Source organism: Cervus canadensis, chromosome 7, assembly GCF_019320065.1.
Source record: "Cervus canadensis isolate Bull #8, Minnesota chromosome 7, ASM1932006v1, whole genome shotgun sequence".
NCBI lineage: Eukaryota > Metazoa > Chordata > Mammalia > Artiodactyla > Cervidae > Cervus > Cervus canadensis.
This window is the reverse complement of record NC_057392.1, coordinates 74,547,242-74,566,961: the sequence shown is the minus strand read 5'-3', so window position 1 is coordinate 74,566,961 and position 19,720 is coordinate 74,547,242. Positions and strand designations below refer to the sequence as shown.

General features: G+C 37.6%; 1 protein-coding gene across 2 annotated transcripts in view; it reads right to left on the bottom strand.

Moving 5' to 3' along the window:
• The window catches only part of ZBBX (zinc finger B-box domain containing), a 110,128-nt gene extending 91,204 nt beyond the window's left edge, over nt 1–18,924 (bottom strand). For both annotated transcript variants that reach the window (XM_043474142.1, XM_043474143.1), the window contains exons 1-5: nt 18,857–18,924; nt 14,618–14,731; nt 11,132–11,222; nt 3,606–3,654; nt 2,587–2,696 (exon numbers count right to left, since the gene is read on the bottom strand). In XM_043474142.1, the coding sequence (XP_043330077.1) occupies nt 2,587–2,696; nt 3,606–3,654; nt 11,132–11,222; nt 14,618–14,731; nt 18,857–18,924 (432 nt within the window). The remainder of the gene's footprint in view (nt 1–2,586; nt 2,697–3,605; nt 3,655–11,131; nt 11,223–14,617; nt 14,732–18,856) is intronic.
• Between the last annotated feature and the right edge of the window lie 796 nt (nt 18,925–19,720).

Below are 19,720 nucleotides of genomic sequence, written 5' to 3'. Positions count from 1 at the left end.
CTACAGAGTTCATTACATTTGCCAAGCTTGAAATTAAAAAAAAAATAATAACATTGTGCTTTAAAAGCATGATGGGATGTTAATTTCATTTAAAATCAAACAATATCCTTTCTTAAGTTAGAGCCTAAATCCTGGCTTCTATTTACAACAGGTTTCAGGCAGATCAGTTTTGTCATCACTGTACACTGTTGCTCTCATCTGCTTTCCAGCCAAAGCAGGTGCCATTTACACTGGAATGTCCTTTGCTTGCTTTTCTGTCGCCCTGGAAAAACAGATCCTTTATTTCCTAGCCAAATCTTATCTACATGTGCCATTTTTTTTTTTCAAATTCCATGGCCTTTATACAGTGTTCAACATAGAAAAGGAGTCACAAGAAATATTGACTCATAGCTCCTATGCCAAATGATTTTCAAATCATGAACAGTTTCAAACAATTCAGTTCTGCCCTTAAGTCCCTTTTAGCTTTCATACTTCAAGCTTCAGGAATATTAGCACTTGTTTATATTTTCTAAACATTTCTGGGTAAGTATAACTTGCTAAAATTCCTCAAATTATAGTCCACCATTACATCAGTAAGAAGAAAAGAAGTATTATATAATAGTAACAGCATTATACCAAGAGCCAGGGTTTTACATTTAGTATTATTAGCTCTTTACTAGAAAGAATTCTAAACCTCTGAGTTCAGTTAAAATTGCCATGAAATAAGGCCAGTAATACAATCTTAAATCAGAAGTGATTACAGCCAAATTCTCTGAAATTATAATAAATATTAGCTATAGTAACCCACAAATATTAGTTATAACCATCACATTCTTTGGAGAAAAACCTGCTTCCAAAGTGTGTGATATTTTAACTGCAAAAGATATAGGGTATCTTTCTTTCAGTTAGCTTCAGTGATAACAATGTTTCAACAACAGAAACATTTTAAAGAAATGTGTGTGCTTGTGTGTTGTGCTTAGTCACTAATCTTAGTGTCCAACTCTTTGCGGGCCCATGGACTATAGCCCGCCAGGCTCCACTGTCCATGGAATTTTTCAAGCAAAAATACTGGAATGTATTGCCATTTCCTCCTCCAGGGGATCTTTCCAACCCAGGGACTGAACCCACATCTCCTATGTCTTCTGAATTACAAGCGGATTCTTCACCCTTTGAGCCACTGGGGAAGCCCTAAAGAAACAAACACATTCAACAAGTGTGTGCTGAGTACCTATTAAATTGCAGGCATAATTCTAGGTGGCAGGCACAGAGCAGTGAAGAAAGCTAAAGTCCGTATGCTCATGAAGTTTACATCGTAGGTAAACAGAAAATAAACATACACTAAAGAGGGATAAATGTTGTATTGATGGATGAGGCAGCTTCACAGAACTAGAGAGTACAACTCAGCTGTTCCTGTTTTATAAAGGGCTGTAGTTTGAATTGACCTTTATTGATATGAGACCTTGGTAAGGAAAAAAATTGTTGGGGAGATCTGAAGAGTTGAATTTTGAACATGTTAAAGTGATTTTCATTAGTCATCCAAGTAGAAGTGTTGACTGGGAGTCTGAGTTGAAAGTTCAGGGGGGAAATATTAATTAGAGATGTGTTCATAAGTTTGGAAACCATCAAAATAGAGATGGTCTTTATTTTTTTATTTTTATTTTTTTTAAGAGATGGTCTTTAAAGCCAAGAGAGGAGATGAAACTATTCAAACAGTAAGTACAAATAGACTGGCTTCCCTGCTGGCTCAGTGGTAAAGAATCTGGCTGTCAATGCAGAAGACACAAGTTCGATCTCTGGGTCAGGAAGATCCCCTGGAGAAGGAAAGGCAACCCACTGTAATATTCTACCTTGGAAAGTCCCATGGACTAGGTTGCTAGAGAGTCAGACATGACTTAGTGACTAAAGAACCACATAAACAGACTACAGAAGAGGCTGAGGACTAAGCCCTGTGGCACTCCAAACTCAGGGGTCAAGAATACAAAAAGACAACAAAGCCTTACACAGAAAAAATATACCATGTCATTCCATTTTTATAAATTCCAAGAATAAGTTTAGCACCACTAAAGGTATGCTGCTAAAAATCCAAATTGTCGTTGGTTTTGTAAAGGGAATGAATTGGAAAAGGTACAAGGGAATCTTCTGGGGTATTATATTTTCTCGATGGGGACATATACATTTAAGATCTGCCCATTTCACAGTAGGTAAATTATAACTCAATTTTTTAAAAAAGAGAGGATGGGAGGAGAGACTTTAATGATAGTAAGTGCAGACAACTCTTCAGGAGTGTTACTGAAAGGGATGCAAGAAGAGATCCGGGGATCAAAGAAGAATTTCTTCTTTGGTCTGGGAAATACTGTGGCATATTTTTGTGCTGATAGGCATGATTCAAGGGAGAGAGGACAAGAGTTAGGTCATGTTCTTAAACAGGAATGAGAAGTTGAGACTCAGTGCATCATTTAGCACTGGCCTTTCCCAGCAGCCTGCACAATTCACTCCCAGCAAAGGTCATGAAGGAAAAGTGCGTGGCTACCAAAGCAGGTTAAGTCGGGACAAGTGTATGCGCCCACGTGAGAGTTCTGCTCCAAGATTTGACCCCAGTGTATGTACCAGCAGAGCAGCTTTCTTCTCACACTGCCCGCAGACCTTCCCTTTTATCTTGGGTTTGTTACTTTCAGAACAATTTGCCATTTTATAATTTAGTGGTTGCTTCACTGGTCCTGAAAGGAAAAATAAAGAAAGACCAATCACATTAAAATACAATGTTCAGTTTTCTGACTGATAAAGTAAGGTAATTATGCACATTTCTATATTCTCAAATAGTATATACATATCAGGTACCAGATAAGAATGGCATGTAGCCAAGTCTAATCTTCCCACTAGACTGGGGAGCCCACAATCTCCCTCCCAACCCCTGTGACCACGGGGCCACACACATCCACCCATATACATTCTGCTGTAAGCTCAATTGAACTAGACACATAAAATTACAGAATGTTAAAAACTGTACTTTGGATAGAATTCTTATAGAGTTCTGTCCCATCTCTGGATGAAACTGAAGCCAATACAGAACAACTTCTATGATAAATGTTATATGTATTTCTAGAACATAGTCTATCAAATTATCTTAATTATTCAAATTAAATGCTTATCCTCTATATTATAAATCCCATTTCTTTTAGAATTACCATAAATTCAAAATTTGGTTTTGCTACTTTTAAATTCTTTTTAAAAAGCAAATTTCAATGTTCTTTTAATTTCCTAGGGTAAAATGTCAATTTATAATTTTATACCACTAGAATTTTCTTCCTGTTTAAGATATTATATTAATAAAGTTTAAGGAGCAATGCTATGTAAGTCCTCATCTTTCAAAAATACTATTATTATAGTCATATCCTAAGTTGATATTTTATATAAAATAAGTGCCCTTCCCCAAAACACAGATAAAATATATTGTGAATATCACAGAAAAAGAGTCAATATTTTGGGGTTTAGAGTCTTTATACTGCATGAATAGTCTTAGAACTACAATTTGTAATTCAAATGTTAAATGTAATTCAATATGTAATTCAAAGGTTAAAAAAATAATTATATCTACAATACCTAATAATACAGTGTAAACTGTTTACCTTGAAGTTGTTCCTTCAGTAATTTTAATTTCACTTTTCCAGCAGAAAACTGTATTAACAAAATAGATACTATTTTTCAGATATAACTCAAAGTTTAAGTGACTAACAAAAATACTATAAAGCCATAACATTTTGCTGCATCTTGAACAAAACAAACATTTTCAAATAATATAATAGGAGATCATCTTTACTGCAAATATAGAGCTTTTAATTAAATCAAGAGAAAATTCACAAATGGAAAATATATTTTAGAAACATATATAAGCCAACTTTCAGGAAAAAATGTCATAAATTATCTTTAAACAAAAGTTACACATCTCTATGAAATGATTTTAGGAAAGCACTAGCCTTTAAATATTATAAAGGCTCAGTATGCCTTCTCCATCTCTGATATTTCCAAAACACACAAAGTCTAATATTTGTGTAGACTGAATCTAAACTGAATTCTGACTGAGCTATTCTGCTCACAAAACTGTAAAAAGCTAACATTATTATCTGTATTTGCCCAATTTAGAGAAGCATTTAAGTGTCATAGACATAGCCTTTTTCAAATATATTTTTTGTTATCCCGGACTTTCCCAAGGTATAGCCAAAAAAAATTGAGTACGTAAGAATTATGGCTAGGTATTTCAAATAAATAATTGCCTAAAATCCTTGGATCTTCAGATTTTAAGAAATGAAACAGACTTGCCGATTCCAAGTACCTGCTTTGGTCTTATTAAAACCAACATCTGAAGTACACAGACATTCACAGAGCATGGTGAACACTTACACACACACTGTCAATTCATGCCTTATTTTCAATTTTCAATTTCCATGCTCAATTGCCCAATTTGCACATGAGAATATGAGAACAATGGTTGCCTCTCCATCTATAGCTTGTACCACTGCAGTCATCTTTGAAAATTTAGGCCTAATTATTCTCAGTAAATCTAGTGGGTTTGCTTCAAAAGAGCATTTGTTTTCTCACATTTTTTAAGGAGCTGTTCAGATGCTATATACCAAACACAGCAGACTAGAAAATAGAATTGAAATAGTCATTTTTTTATGTGAATAACACTTTTATTTGTAAACTGGCAGTGTTATACAAGTTACAGATAATTTAATCCCATTTTTCATAACCAAATTCTCCAATATTATTACCTTAATGATATATTTGAATTGAAACATGTGGTTATAGGCTACCTGGGCAGAATGGACATACTAAGGCAGAATAAACCCATTATTAGGGACATATTGTAGCTTGTTCTTGTTATTGTGAATATTTTTCAGCTCTGTGAATACAGCCATATTTACTTCAAATGAATCAAACTGCATATAATATTTCAATGAACAAACTGCTAGCTTGTTATTTTTAGGCAAACAGAATTTCCTTAAGTCTGATTTTTATCTGTTGGGGAAAAAGATGAGAGTGGAGTAGGGTTGGACCAGGGATACACACACACATACACACACACACACACACATATGCAAACATTTGTGTGTGTGTGTGTGTGTGTGTGTGTATCCCTAATCCAACCTTACTCCAAAAGCTTCAGTTCAGTTCAGTCGCTCAGTCGTGTCCGACTCTGAGATCCCATGAATCGCAGCACACCAGGCCTCCCTGTCTATCACCAACTCCCAGAGTCTACCCAAACCCATGTCCATCGAGTCGGTGATGCCACCCAGCCATCTCATCCTCTGTCGTCCCCTTCTCCTCATGCCCCCAATCCTTCCCAGCATTAGGGTCTTTCCCAATGAGTCAACTCTTCGCATGCAGTGGCCAAAATATTGAAGTTTCAGCTTCAACATCAGTCCTTCCAAGGAACACCCAGGACTGATCTCCTTTAGGATGGACTGGTTGGATCTTCTTGCAGTCCAAAAGCTTACCAGGTAGCAAAGTGGAAATCTGCCTGCCAATGCAGGAGGTACAAGAGACATGGGTTCAGTCCCTGGGTCAGGAAGATCCCCTAGAGTAGCAAATGGCAACCCACTTCAGTATTCTTGCATGAAAATTCCATGGAGATAAGAGCCTCGTGGGCTATCTTACACTGTTTGTGACCCCCATGGACTATATGCTCACAGGACTCAATGCTCACATGACTGAGAACACATATACACACACATATATACACACACACATATATATATGGATATGACTATGTTTGTATGCATAAAACATTATGAATTCAATATACTGAAGCTATATACCTCATTAGCCAACTTATGCCTCCATCAGGAGATGCTAAAGGGGTCTCATCAGGGGCCAAGACAGCTTAGAGGCTCAGACATATCATCTGGGCCATTGGGGTCAGACTATGCTGTCTTCATCGGCCTCCCTAGCATTCACAAATGCTTCCAAACTGCCACTAATGTCCTAAACTGCCATGCTGGGCCCACGCTCCTTCCACAAGCCACTTTTTCCAAAAGTCTTATTCTTAATCCAGTTAGCTACTTAACCTTTGCCATCCTCCACTACTTTTCCTTCCATCCAGGCTGCCCCACCCTTCCATGAAACCCTTATTAAATAGTCATCTAACTGTATTATGCCTTAAACCTTTCCTTAACTTATCTCTTTCAAAAGTTCACAGTAACTGGCCCCATCTTTCTCACACACAACCTTCCCCACGGGACTCTCCAGAGGGACTAGCTACATTTCTATTCCCTTGCACTCACCCGGAGAGAAGGAAAATGTTCTCCCTGTTTGCTCCTCAGTGCTGCTTCCAGAACACTGTTCTGCTCTCATCATTCAGCCGAGTTGCCTCTACTGAAGCTCCCACCATCCACTCACTGCCTTTCCCAGGGCCCAGAATCCTCTCCCACCTGAACCTCGGCCGTCTGCTCAGTATTGCTCTCCATCACTTCTCTAAGGTGATGGTCTTGGAGGCTCAATGTCTGTGTTCACCTGACATCCTGATGCTGAAAAACCCTCCTACAGGCTGACTGCTATGCATATCTAAAGTGCCTCTTCAGCAGCCCCTGACCATTATGACCAAACCTGGGACCTAAGCAGCAAGCTGAATGGCCACACCTTCAAAATCCCAAATTCAGAGTTTCTTTGAGCCCTAACCACAATCTCCTTACCTCCTTCCTTTTAGACATCCCATAACTACCTACCACTGTGATGAAATAATAGCAACTGAAAGTGTTAGTTGCTCAGTTGTATCCGACTCTTTGTGACCCCTTAGACTGTAGCCTGTCAGGCTCCTCTGTCCATGGAATTCTCTAGGCAAGAATGCTGGAGTGGGGTGGCCCTTCCCTTCTCCAGGGGATCTTCCTGACTCAGGGATTGAACCTGGATCTCCCACACAGGTGGCAGATTCTTCACTGTCCTAGCCACCAGGGAAGCCCCATTAGCTACTGGGTCCTCTACAAATACAGCCTGAACAAGCCTACTGGGCTCCTATGGCTCTTCAGCAACCTATTTGCTCATTTCTAATAAACCTCAAACGTGATTCCCACAGTGGCAGCTCCAGATCTTCTCCAGTCCCAAAAACTCAAATTCACCCCCATTTCCCTTCCTTAATGTGAACAGTTGATCTTGCCTTCAAATGTGCTAAGAAAGTTGAGGTTTTCCTAGAAAAGATTTTTCCACAGCTTTCTGCCTCACTGCCTGTCAAAAGCAACCTCTAAAAATGTTCCTTCACTGTCACCTGTTTTCCATCTTTCCTGTCTCAAGGAAATGTGCCTTCCTTCCCTTGGTCAAGCCCTCCTCAAGGAGCCACCTCTTCAAAGCCCCGAGCAACTGGTGCCTCGCTCATTTAATCTTCAGCGTTTCCTCCACTAGTCAACATACCCCTCAGCTACAAACTCGCTCACATCGTCTCCCACATAATAAAGTATTAGCCTTTACTTATTGCCACCTGTCTTTCTTTTTCAACAACTTAAAATAAATTCTTACATCTGATGACAACCCAACCATCAAATCAAATTTATTGCTTTTAAAAATTCTCACTCTCCGTAAATAACCATTTTAACATGATTTTCAGTTCATGTTACAATTGGTTTCACACATACTATCTCATGCACTGCTCGAAACTCTGTGAAGTAGTCAGTAAGTACTGTTATGCATGTTTACAAACATGGTAACATAAGACCAAGAAAGGTCACAGGTTAGATTTTTGCCTGAAAAGGTTAAATTTTTGTCTAAAATCCCAAAACTAATTAGATGAGTCACGACTTTAATCTATATTGTGTAGCACAGGATTCTGTGACCTTGGTACCACTGTTTTAGGCCAAATAATTCTCTGTTATGAGGGCTGCCCAGATCATTCTCTAATGTTCAACAGTACTCCTGACTTGTAGCCACTCCCATTAGCCAAAAATATCCCTCTCAGTGGTGATAGCAAAATATGTGTCCAGACATTGCCAAGTGTCTCCTGGGGGACAAAACGGCCCCCAGCTGAAAAACATCGATCTAAAACTACACTCAACTTTTTCATTACAAATACATCAGTCAAGGTTGACTTCTCCATTTTTTTCTAAAGATGTTCTCTTTGACTTTTATCTCCTATGAAATTACATTACTTTGACTCTATTTCTCCCATTCTTTCTCTTCTCACGCTCCTTTCACTAGAAGGCTGGAAATTATCTTAGAACTAAGCTGAACTATCTTAGAATTTCAGCTGAAAACCTGCATTCCAAATTTTGGCCCTGACCTTCGACACGAGCAAGTTATTCAACTTTTTTGGTGTTAAATTACTTCAGCTGTGAAACTGTAAAAAAGAGCAACTGCATCTTAAGAGTGACACAAGCACTTAAAGAGATAAAACAGGAAAAAGCACTGTTGGTTGGTATAAAACAGGTAGTGAGCAAATATTAAAGTTTTCTTTGCCTCCATATTTTCTGAGCTCTATCCTTCATACCTGCCCTTTATCCTTCACACCTTTCTTCTCCTTTTTTACAAATTCTTAGGGTGCACATTTACTCTCTCAGCTCCAGCCAGCACATTAGAGTGCAAACAAAACTCCAAGGCTTTCAAATTTGTTACGAGTAGAAGTTAAATGTTCTTATAAAAGATAAAGCAAATGTGGATATGTTAATCAACTCAATGGGGGAAATCCATTCACAATGTATATGTATATCAAACCATCATGTTGTATTCTTTAAATATCTTATAATTTTATTAGCCAATCATACCTCAATAGGTCTGGGAAAAGAAAGAGAGGGAAGGAAGGAAGAAGTCTAAATCTAAACACCAGAAATTTTTCTCCAGCTCCTTTATTTATTCTATCTTTTAGGCAATTCATCCTGGAATATCACTTATATATTTTACTTCCTCCTTTCCTTTCTCACTGTGTTTGGTTCCATGTTTCCTTTATATTTCTTCCACTACATTCTAATTCAAACTCTTCTCATCTGACCTTTTAATAGTCTTGTAAGTAGCCTCTCTGTTTCTGTACCAGTGGCCTCAAAAGTAGCATACGTGCGTGGCTGGGAGAGCTCAGGAGAAGCCCAGAGAGAGAAAAAGAAACATCTCTTCATATTTATATCATCCTTGATTAACTTGCATATTTTGTTTTACAATGCACATATTAGTAAATTAGTATGCATATAAATTATATCTATAAGCAAATAAAAAATTGTGGATAGAAAGTTCATTCTCAAAATGAATTCTTTATTGATATGCTACATGATCAAAAAGAATGTGAATATCACTTGCTCTAAAGGTCCATCTAGTCAAGGCTATGGTTTTTCCAGTGGTCATGTACGGATGTGAGAGTTGGACTGTGAAGAAAGCTGAGCGCTGAAGAATTGATGCTTTTGAACTGTGGTGTTGGAGAGACTCTTGAGAGTCCCTTGGACTGCAAGGAGATCCAACCAGTCCATCCTGAAGGAGATCAGTCCTGGGTGTTCATTGGAAGGACTGATGCTGAGGCTGAAACTCCAATACTTTGGCCACCTCATGTGAGGAGTTGACTCGTTGTAAAAGACCTTGATGCTGGGAGGGATTGGGGGCAGGAGGAGAAGGGGCTGACAGAGGCTGAGATGGTTGGATGGCATCACCGACTCGATGGACATGAGTTTGAGTGGCCTCTGGGAGTTGGTGATGGACAGGGAGGCCTAGCATGCTGCGATACATGGGGTCGCAAAGAGTCGGACACAACTGAGCAACTGAACTGAACTGATACTCTACTTACAAACTCCAAATGCACTGGATGTTGAGAAGATCAGCCAATACACATCATTACCTTAAACTTGTCTTCAAAACTCTTAGGGAATTCCATTCACCCAGTGAAAAAAGTCAAGACTCCTGAGTCTGGTTTTCAGTCCTCCTCCCATCCTGCCCAATCTTGCTTTATCTCCCACCTCTGTGCCTCCCCACCCCACCCCATGCTCCCTACTCATGCCCCATGAGTAGGAGGGTGACTCCTACTCAATTATGAGGTTTATGGGAACTGGCATTATGACTTATTCATCAATTTTCCTAACAAGTATATCTAGCACACTCTCAAATATTTTAGAGGTATACTATTATTTCCCAAGCACAAATGATTCATACACTAAATGGCAAAAATTACATAGCAACTTTTCTTATAGATATTTTCATATGTGCCTTGTCTTCTACATCACATAAGGATCTCCTTGAGAACAAGGACAATTCGCTATGAGACAAAGAAGGAACTTAATAAATGCTATTGAATAAATAAATCAATAATCACAAAGAGTCAGCACTTTTAATATATTTACAACAACATCTAAAGCCTGGAACAATGTCTCAGAAAGATAATGAAAAATGCAAAGTGGATTATAAAACTTTTAACTCAAAAATTAAAGTCACATATCTCAGTAAGAGAAAGACAGTAAAGAATAAAATGCCTTTTCAAAGCCAAAAAGGCTAGAAGTGCCAAATAAGATATTTGTAGATGCCAACTGGTCCAATGAAAGTTTAATGATAGGTATATAAAAAAGAAAAAGCTATATAAGTTAAAACTTACAAAGTCATGGATCTTGTACTAAAGAATACAGAAGCAAAGCAGTTTTCATTACATAAGGATACTCCTTTGCTTTTAACCTTAAATATAATGTAATGTTATATTTTACAATACACAGTAAAGATAAAGAAATTCTATAGCTGGGAAATTTTAAAGCAGTTTTCCCTTGGGTATCTTCACACATGGAATCAACAACCTATGAATAATTATTATTCAAGCAGAACATGAACACATTAAATAAATAAAAAGGCAGAAAAAGTCTGTCATCTGTTATATCAAATAACTTCACTTTCACTTTAATATAGAACTATGTAGTTCTACTTCCCATACTTGAAAACCAGAACTGAACTGAAAGGAGAAACTGAAGTTAGAAAAATTCAGCTGAAGGTGAATTTTTAAAAATCAACTTGCAGATGAAAAACAAAAACATATCTGAATAGTGAAAGTTGCATATTAACACATAAAATTTAATAAAATTCAAAATCCAATAATATGCAAAGCTTTTAAAAACAAGAATTGTCGATTCTTAAGTATGGAAGGGAAGGCAAGATCTGAAAAAATAATTTATATATTCTTAGCAAACTGCTTGAGAATCAAATAGTGTTTTCTTACCTTAATAACATTTCCTTTATTTTGTGACATCATGTATGATTGATTACCCAATTTGCCCACTTGTCCAGATTTCCAATGATATCCACTTGACCTTCAATATATATCAATGGAAGACAAAATGTAATTACTAAATACATTTCTCCTTTTAATGAAAACAAATATATTTTCCCTGTTTCAGGAAATGGAAATTCAGTTGTTAACATGTAACAGACCACCACAAAATGAAAATGAAATATCAATAATGCCACAATAGCCTCAGTAATTCTAAAATATAACTCTACTATATTTGGAAAATTTGAAAAGAAATGAATAAAAGTGAAATGTCCAAACACAGATGAAGAATTTCATTTTTAAAGACATTTACAATGACTAAAGATAGTTTTATTGAGTTATAGGAAATTTTACAGATTGCCATGCAGTTTTAAAAGCTAAGTGTTCTCAAATGTAAAGAGAAAAAGGAAGCAAAGCAATATGCCCCCAAATTCTGCAGATCAACTACGTGATGAATGCCTTATTAAGACTTCAAATTAGTTCCCACAGTGAAAGGTAACAGAGATTGCTAAGAAGGCAAAAGGTTTCATTTTATAGTTTCAAAGCACTTTCATTTGAGCCTCACAAACTCCTCTTAAGTCAACAGAGCAGGAAGCCCAAGTCTTATTTTAAACAATAATGAGAAGAAAAGTTGCCCAAGGTCACAGAGATAATAAATAATAAAACCAAGACTGGAAAACCAAACTTCCATCTTCCTGACCAGTGAGTGGCAGGTTCTCATTTGGGCTATGACATTTACTATCTATGTGACCTTAGAAAAGCACTTTACTATTCTGAAAACCCAGGCAAGCTTTAGAACATTTTTGAAAACATCTAGAAAAGGTTCCTCCACTAATGGAAACTTACTCTTGGGGGCTAATTTCAGGAACTCTGTTTCACAGATATATTTATTCATGGTCCGCTGAGGAGCCCAAACGAAGTCCAAAGCAGTGAAGTTTACAAAAAAAATTAAAAGACAAAAGAAAACAAAAACCCAAAAACAACAATAAAAAAGAGAGAACTGGCCATTGGATCATTAGGATAAGAACACCAAGACACACAATAAACTTTGTCACCTGGGATGATGTACCGCATTGAAATATCTTTGATTAAATCAGTGCTCGCCAATATAAAATTAGTTTTTCTTTAAAAAAAAAAAAGCCAATGCTCTGCTTATTAGATGTGTGTATGTGTCACAAAGGCTTCCAGGTGGCACTAGTGGTAAAGAACCTGCCTGCCAATGCAAGAGACATAAGAGGCGTGGGTTTGATACCTGGGTTGGAAAGATCCCCTGGAGGAGGACCTGGCAACCGACTCCAGTATTCTTGCCTGGAGAATCCCACGGACAGAGGAGCTTAGTGGGCGCTACAGTCCATAGGGTTCCAAAGAGTCAGACACAACTCAAGCAACTTAGCTCTGTCATAAACATTTTTTCAAAGACTTAGTCTCTAAAGATAAATACCACTGAAACTATAATAAACTTTTGAATTTTCTTTAATGGTTCAGAAGGTAATTCACAGATATTTGATGATCATCACCTGAGCGCTAAGCAAAGCAAATTGAATACACAGAGTCTGGTGACCAGACTTTTAGGAACACCAGAAGTATATGAATGCACTCTCATTCTCTACAGGAAAAAAGTTAGGCACTTTTGCAGCCTATTGGAAAGAAAAGTTCTCCAGTATCTACCAAAAGGTAAGCTGCCATATACTCTGATCTAAAATTACAAGTATAGGAATTTATCCCATAGATACTCTTACATGTGTAAGCAAAAACATATATAAAAGCATATTCATGACAGCATATATAATCACAAAATACTAAAAACTTAATAAAGACCTGAAAAATAAGTGCTATTATATCCACACAAAGAAATATTATGCAACTCATTTAAAACAATGAGATCACTTTGTGCTGACGTGGCAAGAGTGGCAAAAAGAGCAAGGAGAAAAGTAGAATGTGAATCCATTCACATATTTTTATAGATGACCTCACTTGTAAAAATGTAAAAGACATGTCAAATACACACCTACACACATACATACACATACACACACACACATATATATACAGGCTTGTACAAAGACATTTGTGGGGACAAACATTTTAATTGTTAAAAGTGGTACTACATTATGGGCTGGGAGTCAGCCTAGAGAGAAGAGGAGATTCATTTCCATTATATAACTATCAGTTATACTTGATTTTAATTATATTTATTATTTTTACAACAAAGCAAAATTCTCCATAAAGTTAGTACAGGTATGCAAGCGTAATTATTAGAGAGTTCTCACTAATATAACTTCAGCTAAAGCATGTTTGCTAACAATATTTCAAACATACTTGAGGGTTTGAAAACTCTTATCTGTGTGCATGTAAATCCCTATCCCAAAAGTCTTTTTAAATAAATAAAAATATGCTGCTCATAAACTGGCAATCACCTGTTGATGGCACTTTTATGAGAGCAAAGAGAAACTCTGCACTGTTGTTCTCAATATGTGGGTGCTCAGTACTCAGCTGTTTCCAACTCTTGGTGACCCCATGGACTGTAGCATGCCCACCAGGCTACTCTGTCCATTGAATTTTCCAGGAAAGAATACCAGAGCAGGTTGCCATTTCCTACTCCAGGAGATCTTCCCAGCCCAAGGATCAAATCTACATCTTTTATGTCTCCTGCATTGCAGACAGATTCTCTGAGCCACCTGAGAAGCCCCAACATTCTGAACTATAAATGGTTAAGAAGAGTACTGTAAGAAGAGAAATAAGAAAGTGTGGGCTTCCTAGGCAGCACTAGTGGTAAAGAAATCGCCTGTCAATGCAGGAGACATGAAAGACATGGGTTTGATCCCTTGGTTGGGAAGATCCCTGGAGGAGGGCATGGCAACCCACTCCAGTATTCTTGCCTGGAGAATTCTATGGACAGAGGAGCCTGACGGGCTACAGTCCATAGAGTCGCAAAGAGTCGGACACAAGTGAAGCGACTCAGCAGACACGCATGCAAAGACCAAATAAGGTTTAGAGGAAGGGAACACAGTTAGAAAAATGAGGGGCAATTTAAAATTGCTTGTTCATCAGTAAAATCCAGAAAGTACTCATTCAGGACAGATCGTCACTGGAAGGAAAAAAAAAAAGTGAACATGTCAGTCACTCAGTCATGTTTGACTCTTTGCTACCCCAGGGACTGTAGCCCGCCAGGCTCCTCTCCATGGGATTCTCCAGGCAAGAATACTGGAGTGAGTAGCCATTCCCTTCTCCAGGGGATCTTCCTGACCCAGGGATCGAATCCAGCTTCCCTGCATTTACAGGTAGATTCTTTACTCTCTGAGTCACCAGGGAAGAATTGGAAGTTCTTGACATTAACATAAAACATGAACATAAAACAGTTCTTGACATAAGGACCTCAGCTTATAATAAGGAAATCCCTTTATTTCTCTAAAATTCTTTAAAAGTGTCACCCACCCTCGTTCTTCCTTTTCTTTATTTCTTGTTGATTGGAACTCTTGTAGTTTCTTTTCCATCTCTTGGTTCTCCAACTCTAGCTGTACTTTCTCCATCCTCAGTTCTTGAGCATTTCTGAATAAGATTTAAGTGCAGAAGATTTAAATGTAAAATTTCATTTGAGGCAAACAAACAAACCCTTCCAAAAAAAAATAAAAAAGGCAAAATAATTTTATAGTCCTATTTGTCCTTAATTAAAATTAGGAGTAATAAATATGTCACAGCGTATTTTTACTTCCTTTTTCGTCTTTGAAATACAGTTTCTAAAGCTAGCATTTGCCATCAATTAATAACCTCAAGCAAGGTACAACTTCAAATCTTGGACTTTTGTTTTTCATATTACATTGCCAGAGGTTTCAAATCATATTCACTTTATGCCTGAGCTATGTCTTTATATATGCACAAATATCCATGACACGCAAACAGAAAATAAACTAAAAATCATTTTCTAATTTTCATACTGCCTTCAAAGGAGTCAAGTAGTTTGAATCACAGTGTTTAAAATAACTATTCTGTATAGGCAGAATACACATATTTGCTAAATAAATCATCTTGGAAAACTCCAATAAATTTCTACCTTTATGCCATGTATGTACAATACAAAAGAAAGAGAGAGAAGAGTTTGCTTGGAGCCTATTAGGAAGAAAGCTCCTGTTGAGAGTTTTGGTTGAGGAGCCATCAAAGGGATAAATGGAAACTGAGGCAAGCACCACTGATTGTTTCCCACAAAGGAAAGCAACAAAAAGAAAACTCTCTGAGGATAGAGCAGAGCCCCTAACAGATTCCTGGACAAAAGAGTCTGTAACAATGTCTGAATCTCATCAAGCTTTTGACAGCCATTTCCTTTGTCTTACAACTCTGGTCCCTTCTCAGCACTAGTCACTCACTCTCTCTGTTTCGTAGAAGTAAACCAACCTAGTTCTCTAGCTTTCATTATCTGTCACGAGTTTAAATATCTTTATTATTTCATTGGTGCCTTATTATAATTAAGCATCGTGGGCTACTTGGGTATGTGTGCTATGGCAAGGAACCTAAATAAAAATAAAGAAGATAAGAAAGGGAAATAATTCAGAGGTAGTGAGCAGTCACCAAAAAGCAAGCGAGCCAAAGATATGACCCCAAGTCCAGGGAGATAAATGGAAAGTAAGAGGAGGCAAAAGCTATACAGAGGGTTCAGAGAAGTGGGTGAAGAAATTGAGAAAGAGAGGCATTATTTTCATTATATCTGTTCCACAAGGAGTAATTCAGCCCTAACTACAAACAAGCACTCGTAAGTGACAGGATGTGAGACCCAGTGGAGCTTCCGTTATAGAAAGGAACACAGCCAAGCATGAAGGTGACTGAAGTAGAGTGTAACGGTGCTTTCATCGCAAAGTCCAGGGGGACGCCTGAGCACTTAAGGGCACATTCCTAGCCCCTGGGGGAAGCAGAACCGTTCCTGAAGGGAGTGAAGACTGAGCTGAGCCCTAAGGGATGAAAGGACAGAGCCGGTCAAAGGGAGGCGGTGAGAGCAGTTATTCCAGGAAGAAAGCAAAGTGCGGGCACAGGTAGAAAAGAGCGGTGTGTGGGTCCAGGAACTAGGAGTTCCACGTCCCCAGACGTGAAGCACAGGAAGGGGAAAGTGGCAAGAAATGGAACTGCTGAGGCGGACAGTGGCCGCATCATGAGGAGCTGTGTAGGCCATGATGAGAAACTGGGATTTGTACTCTATGAGCAATAAGCATCTTTAAAAAGTTTTAAGAGAATTGAGAATTGATCAGACTTGCATTTAAGAACCATCACTCTGGCTGTATAATGGAATATTAATTAGAGGGTGCAGAGCTGAGAGTAAGGAAGCCAGTTAGGAGACTATTTCCATAACCCTGATATTGTGCTGGTCTGACTAGACAGAGACAGTGGGGACAAAAATGGCAACATTCGAGAACTATAAGGAAACAAAATTAACTGGACTTAAAGACTGAGCAGAAAAGGGAAAAGGAAGGAACCCGAGCTAACCCTAGGAGCTGTTTCCTGAACGAGGTCACTCCGGGGTGGCCTGTGGGCACAGTTCAGAATCACTGGCCCAAAGTCTCAGCGGCTTACAACGCTTTCCACATGGCCTCCGGAGGAAGAGTCCAAAAGCACAAACGTGACTGTGTCACTTATTCGCTTACAAAACTTTTAATGTTTTGGAAGTTCTCACTGTGGTAGAGGAAAGAGACTAAAAAAGGAACTGGCCTCCTGACCAAGTGGTCAAACTGATTCTGTGGGATTCTGTGGGTCTAGAACAACACAGAAGATTCCTCCTGGAGACAGCAGACCCAGAAGGGCAGCTGAAGTTGATCCTACAGAGACCATGTCAACACAGCCAATCTGAGAGGCAGGAACAACCCGCTAAAACTGTGTGGAGGCTGGGAAACAGAGAGAGGAGCTGGAGAACTCTAACATGTCAGACAGCATTAAGACAATTGTGAAGACAATGCCAAACAAAAAAGACTTGGAACAGGAAAGGGCAAGAAAAGAAACTCCAGAGCAACGACCTTAGAATGGGGGATCCCAGCCTAGTCTCTACAGGTTGTGAATCATGGGTGAATCAAGGAGACATACAGGCCAGGGAACAGTGACTCCCCCTCACCGCCAAGACAAATCCTAAACTCCTTAGAGTGGCATACAAGTTAATTTATTAACTGGGGGACTTGCAAGTCTCTCCAATTTTGTTCTATAAATCTTAGCAAACTGGCTAAGCCTGAAAGTCCCCAGACTGTGTCTGTGTGTCTTTGCACACGTTTCACCCAGTAACCACCCAAGTAACTGCATCTTTCAGGCAAAGCTTGAAGACCTCCTTACCTCTGCCCTAGCAGTTTAGGCCATGTTCTCATAACTGCCTGTGCTTTAATATCACACCATGTTTCACATGACTTTGTAGATACAATTTTATATATTCGCATCCTCCACAAGCTACCTGAGGGCAAAGACTGTGACTTCCTTCTTTTGTATCCATCATTCCTTAGCACAGTGTGTAGAATATGTGTACTTAACAAATGTTAAATGAGTGTTTAAAGGTAAATACACAGACTTAAAACACATCAGCAAAATGCACAACCCATTTCTTTTGCATTAAAAAAGGAAAATTGGCAATACTAGCAATTAGATAGCTCCATTCCCTACCAAAAGCTAATAAACCTAATAATGATAATGCCATATAACATCTTCTAGTTGATACAATGCTTTTACACACAGTATCTCAAAGGTGAAGTGAGAGTTAGGAAAGCTCTAAAGATACTAAGTAACCACAGTACTATTGATCTGGATCAGGGAACTCAGAAACTAATATTAAAAATCAATACTCTGCCCCTAGCCCATGCTGGCTGGTCCTGAATAATATTTGAGAGGAAGGCCTTGGAAATTTCCAGTGATTCTAGATGACCTCAAAGGGGGAGAGTACATTGAACCCTTTGGTACCCCCTACAAGTCCTGAAATTCCCACGATACCCAGAATTGCTTGGTTCAGGCTGACTGCATCTTCCAGGCAATCTAAGACAGAAGGTACCCTTCCTAGGAGAACTGATTCAATGTAATGTTCTTTAAATTGCAAAGTGCAAGGGTAGTCATTGATATCTTTTTTTATAATTTTTTTAAAAATTTATTTATTTTTAATGAGAGGATAATTCCTTTACAATGTTATGTTGGTTTCTGCCATACATCAACATGAATCAGCCATAGGTATACACACTGAGAGAGTAGCCTTGAAATAGATACATTATTACCATGTGTAAAATAGCTATTGGGAAGGAAGCTGCTCTAGAGTGCAGGGAACTCAGCGTAGTTAGGGATTTCTTTTCCCTGTTTAAAGGTTTCTCATCTTAACAGTCTCTCTTAATTTCAATTTCTTTCAGTTCTTCAGGGTGATTCTTTTCTAATTTTGAATAAGTGTTAGAAAAATTAGTAACTTTCTGTTAAGTTGCTTCAATAGTTGATGATCCCAATTCGCATAGATTCTTGTGCCATAAATATTTTTAGTCCTCATTTTAAACCATGATAGATTTATAATATTTCAAACCTACTCTCTTATAAAAATAGAGCAATGTGAAGAAAATGGAGATGATAATTCACAAAATTTTACTTCAACTCTAAAAGCTTCACGTGAAAAGTATTTAAATTATGATATATAGAAACTTTAGCAACTGTTTCTACTTAAGTAATAAACATATATGCACTTACTTATATTTTAGCTTTACAGAATTTCCAGGTTTTCCCCATGGAAGAACCATAAAATCTTTGGTGTTCATGATTTTCTTAGTATTGCCTAAAAATTATTGTGACTTGTGAAAATTTCTGAAAAAGTAATAAAAGCAAAAGAATTACTTCAGAGGTAAAATGATTACATTACAAATTTGAAACTACATATAATTCAGGAAAAATTTTAAACCAGAAATAATTTTGAGAGATGAGGTCAAATCAAAGGTTAAGCAACAAGAAATTATTATATATACTAAATATAAGTTATACAAATATTTGCACACTAATATAGCTATAGCTATAACATATCTGATGGAACAAAAATTTTACCAAAAATTACATAGCACAAGACTGTGGAAACATTCCACTGAAAGTGAAGAATAAATTTATTAAAACAAAAAGAGCACATATTCTGACTCTTCCTATGATTAAGATTACAAAAATATATATCAGATATTTGTTCCCAGCCAAAAATAAAATCTAGAGCTAAATATAGTGAAAAGGACCTTAGAAACACAGTTCAAGCTCAAAAACTTTTATACATATATATATGTATATATATATACATATATATATGATAATGTAAAATAAGAATTAAGGTATGCAGTAATTACCCTAAGGTAGTCTAATATCCTCATTTATCAAAAAACTATAACAATACTCTGCCTACAATCAGAAATTAGCATATTTAGAAAGAATTTTTCAACAAGAAATGAAACAAAAAAAGATTTTTTGCCTAACTCCAAGTTAACCGGAAAATTAAGCTATTCAGAACACCCTATTTCCTGAGTATCCCAGTTACTTGGGGTTCTAGAATCATTTACTCTGTAACGCTGAATTACTGAA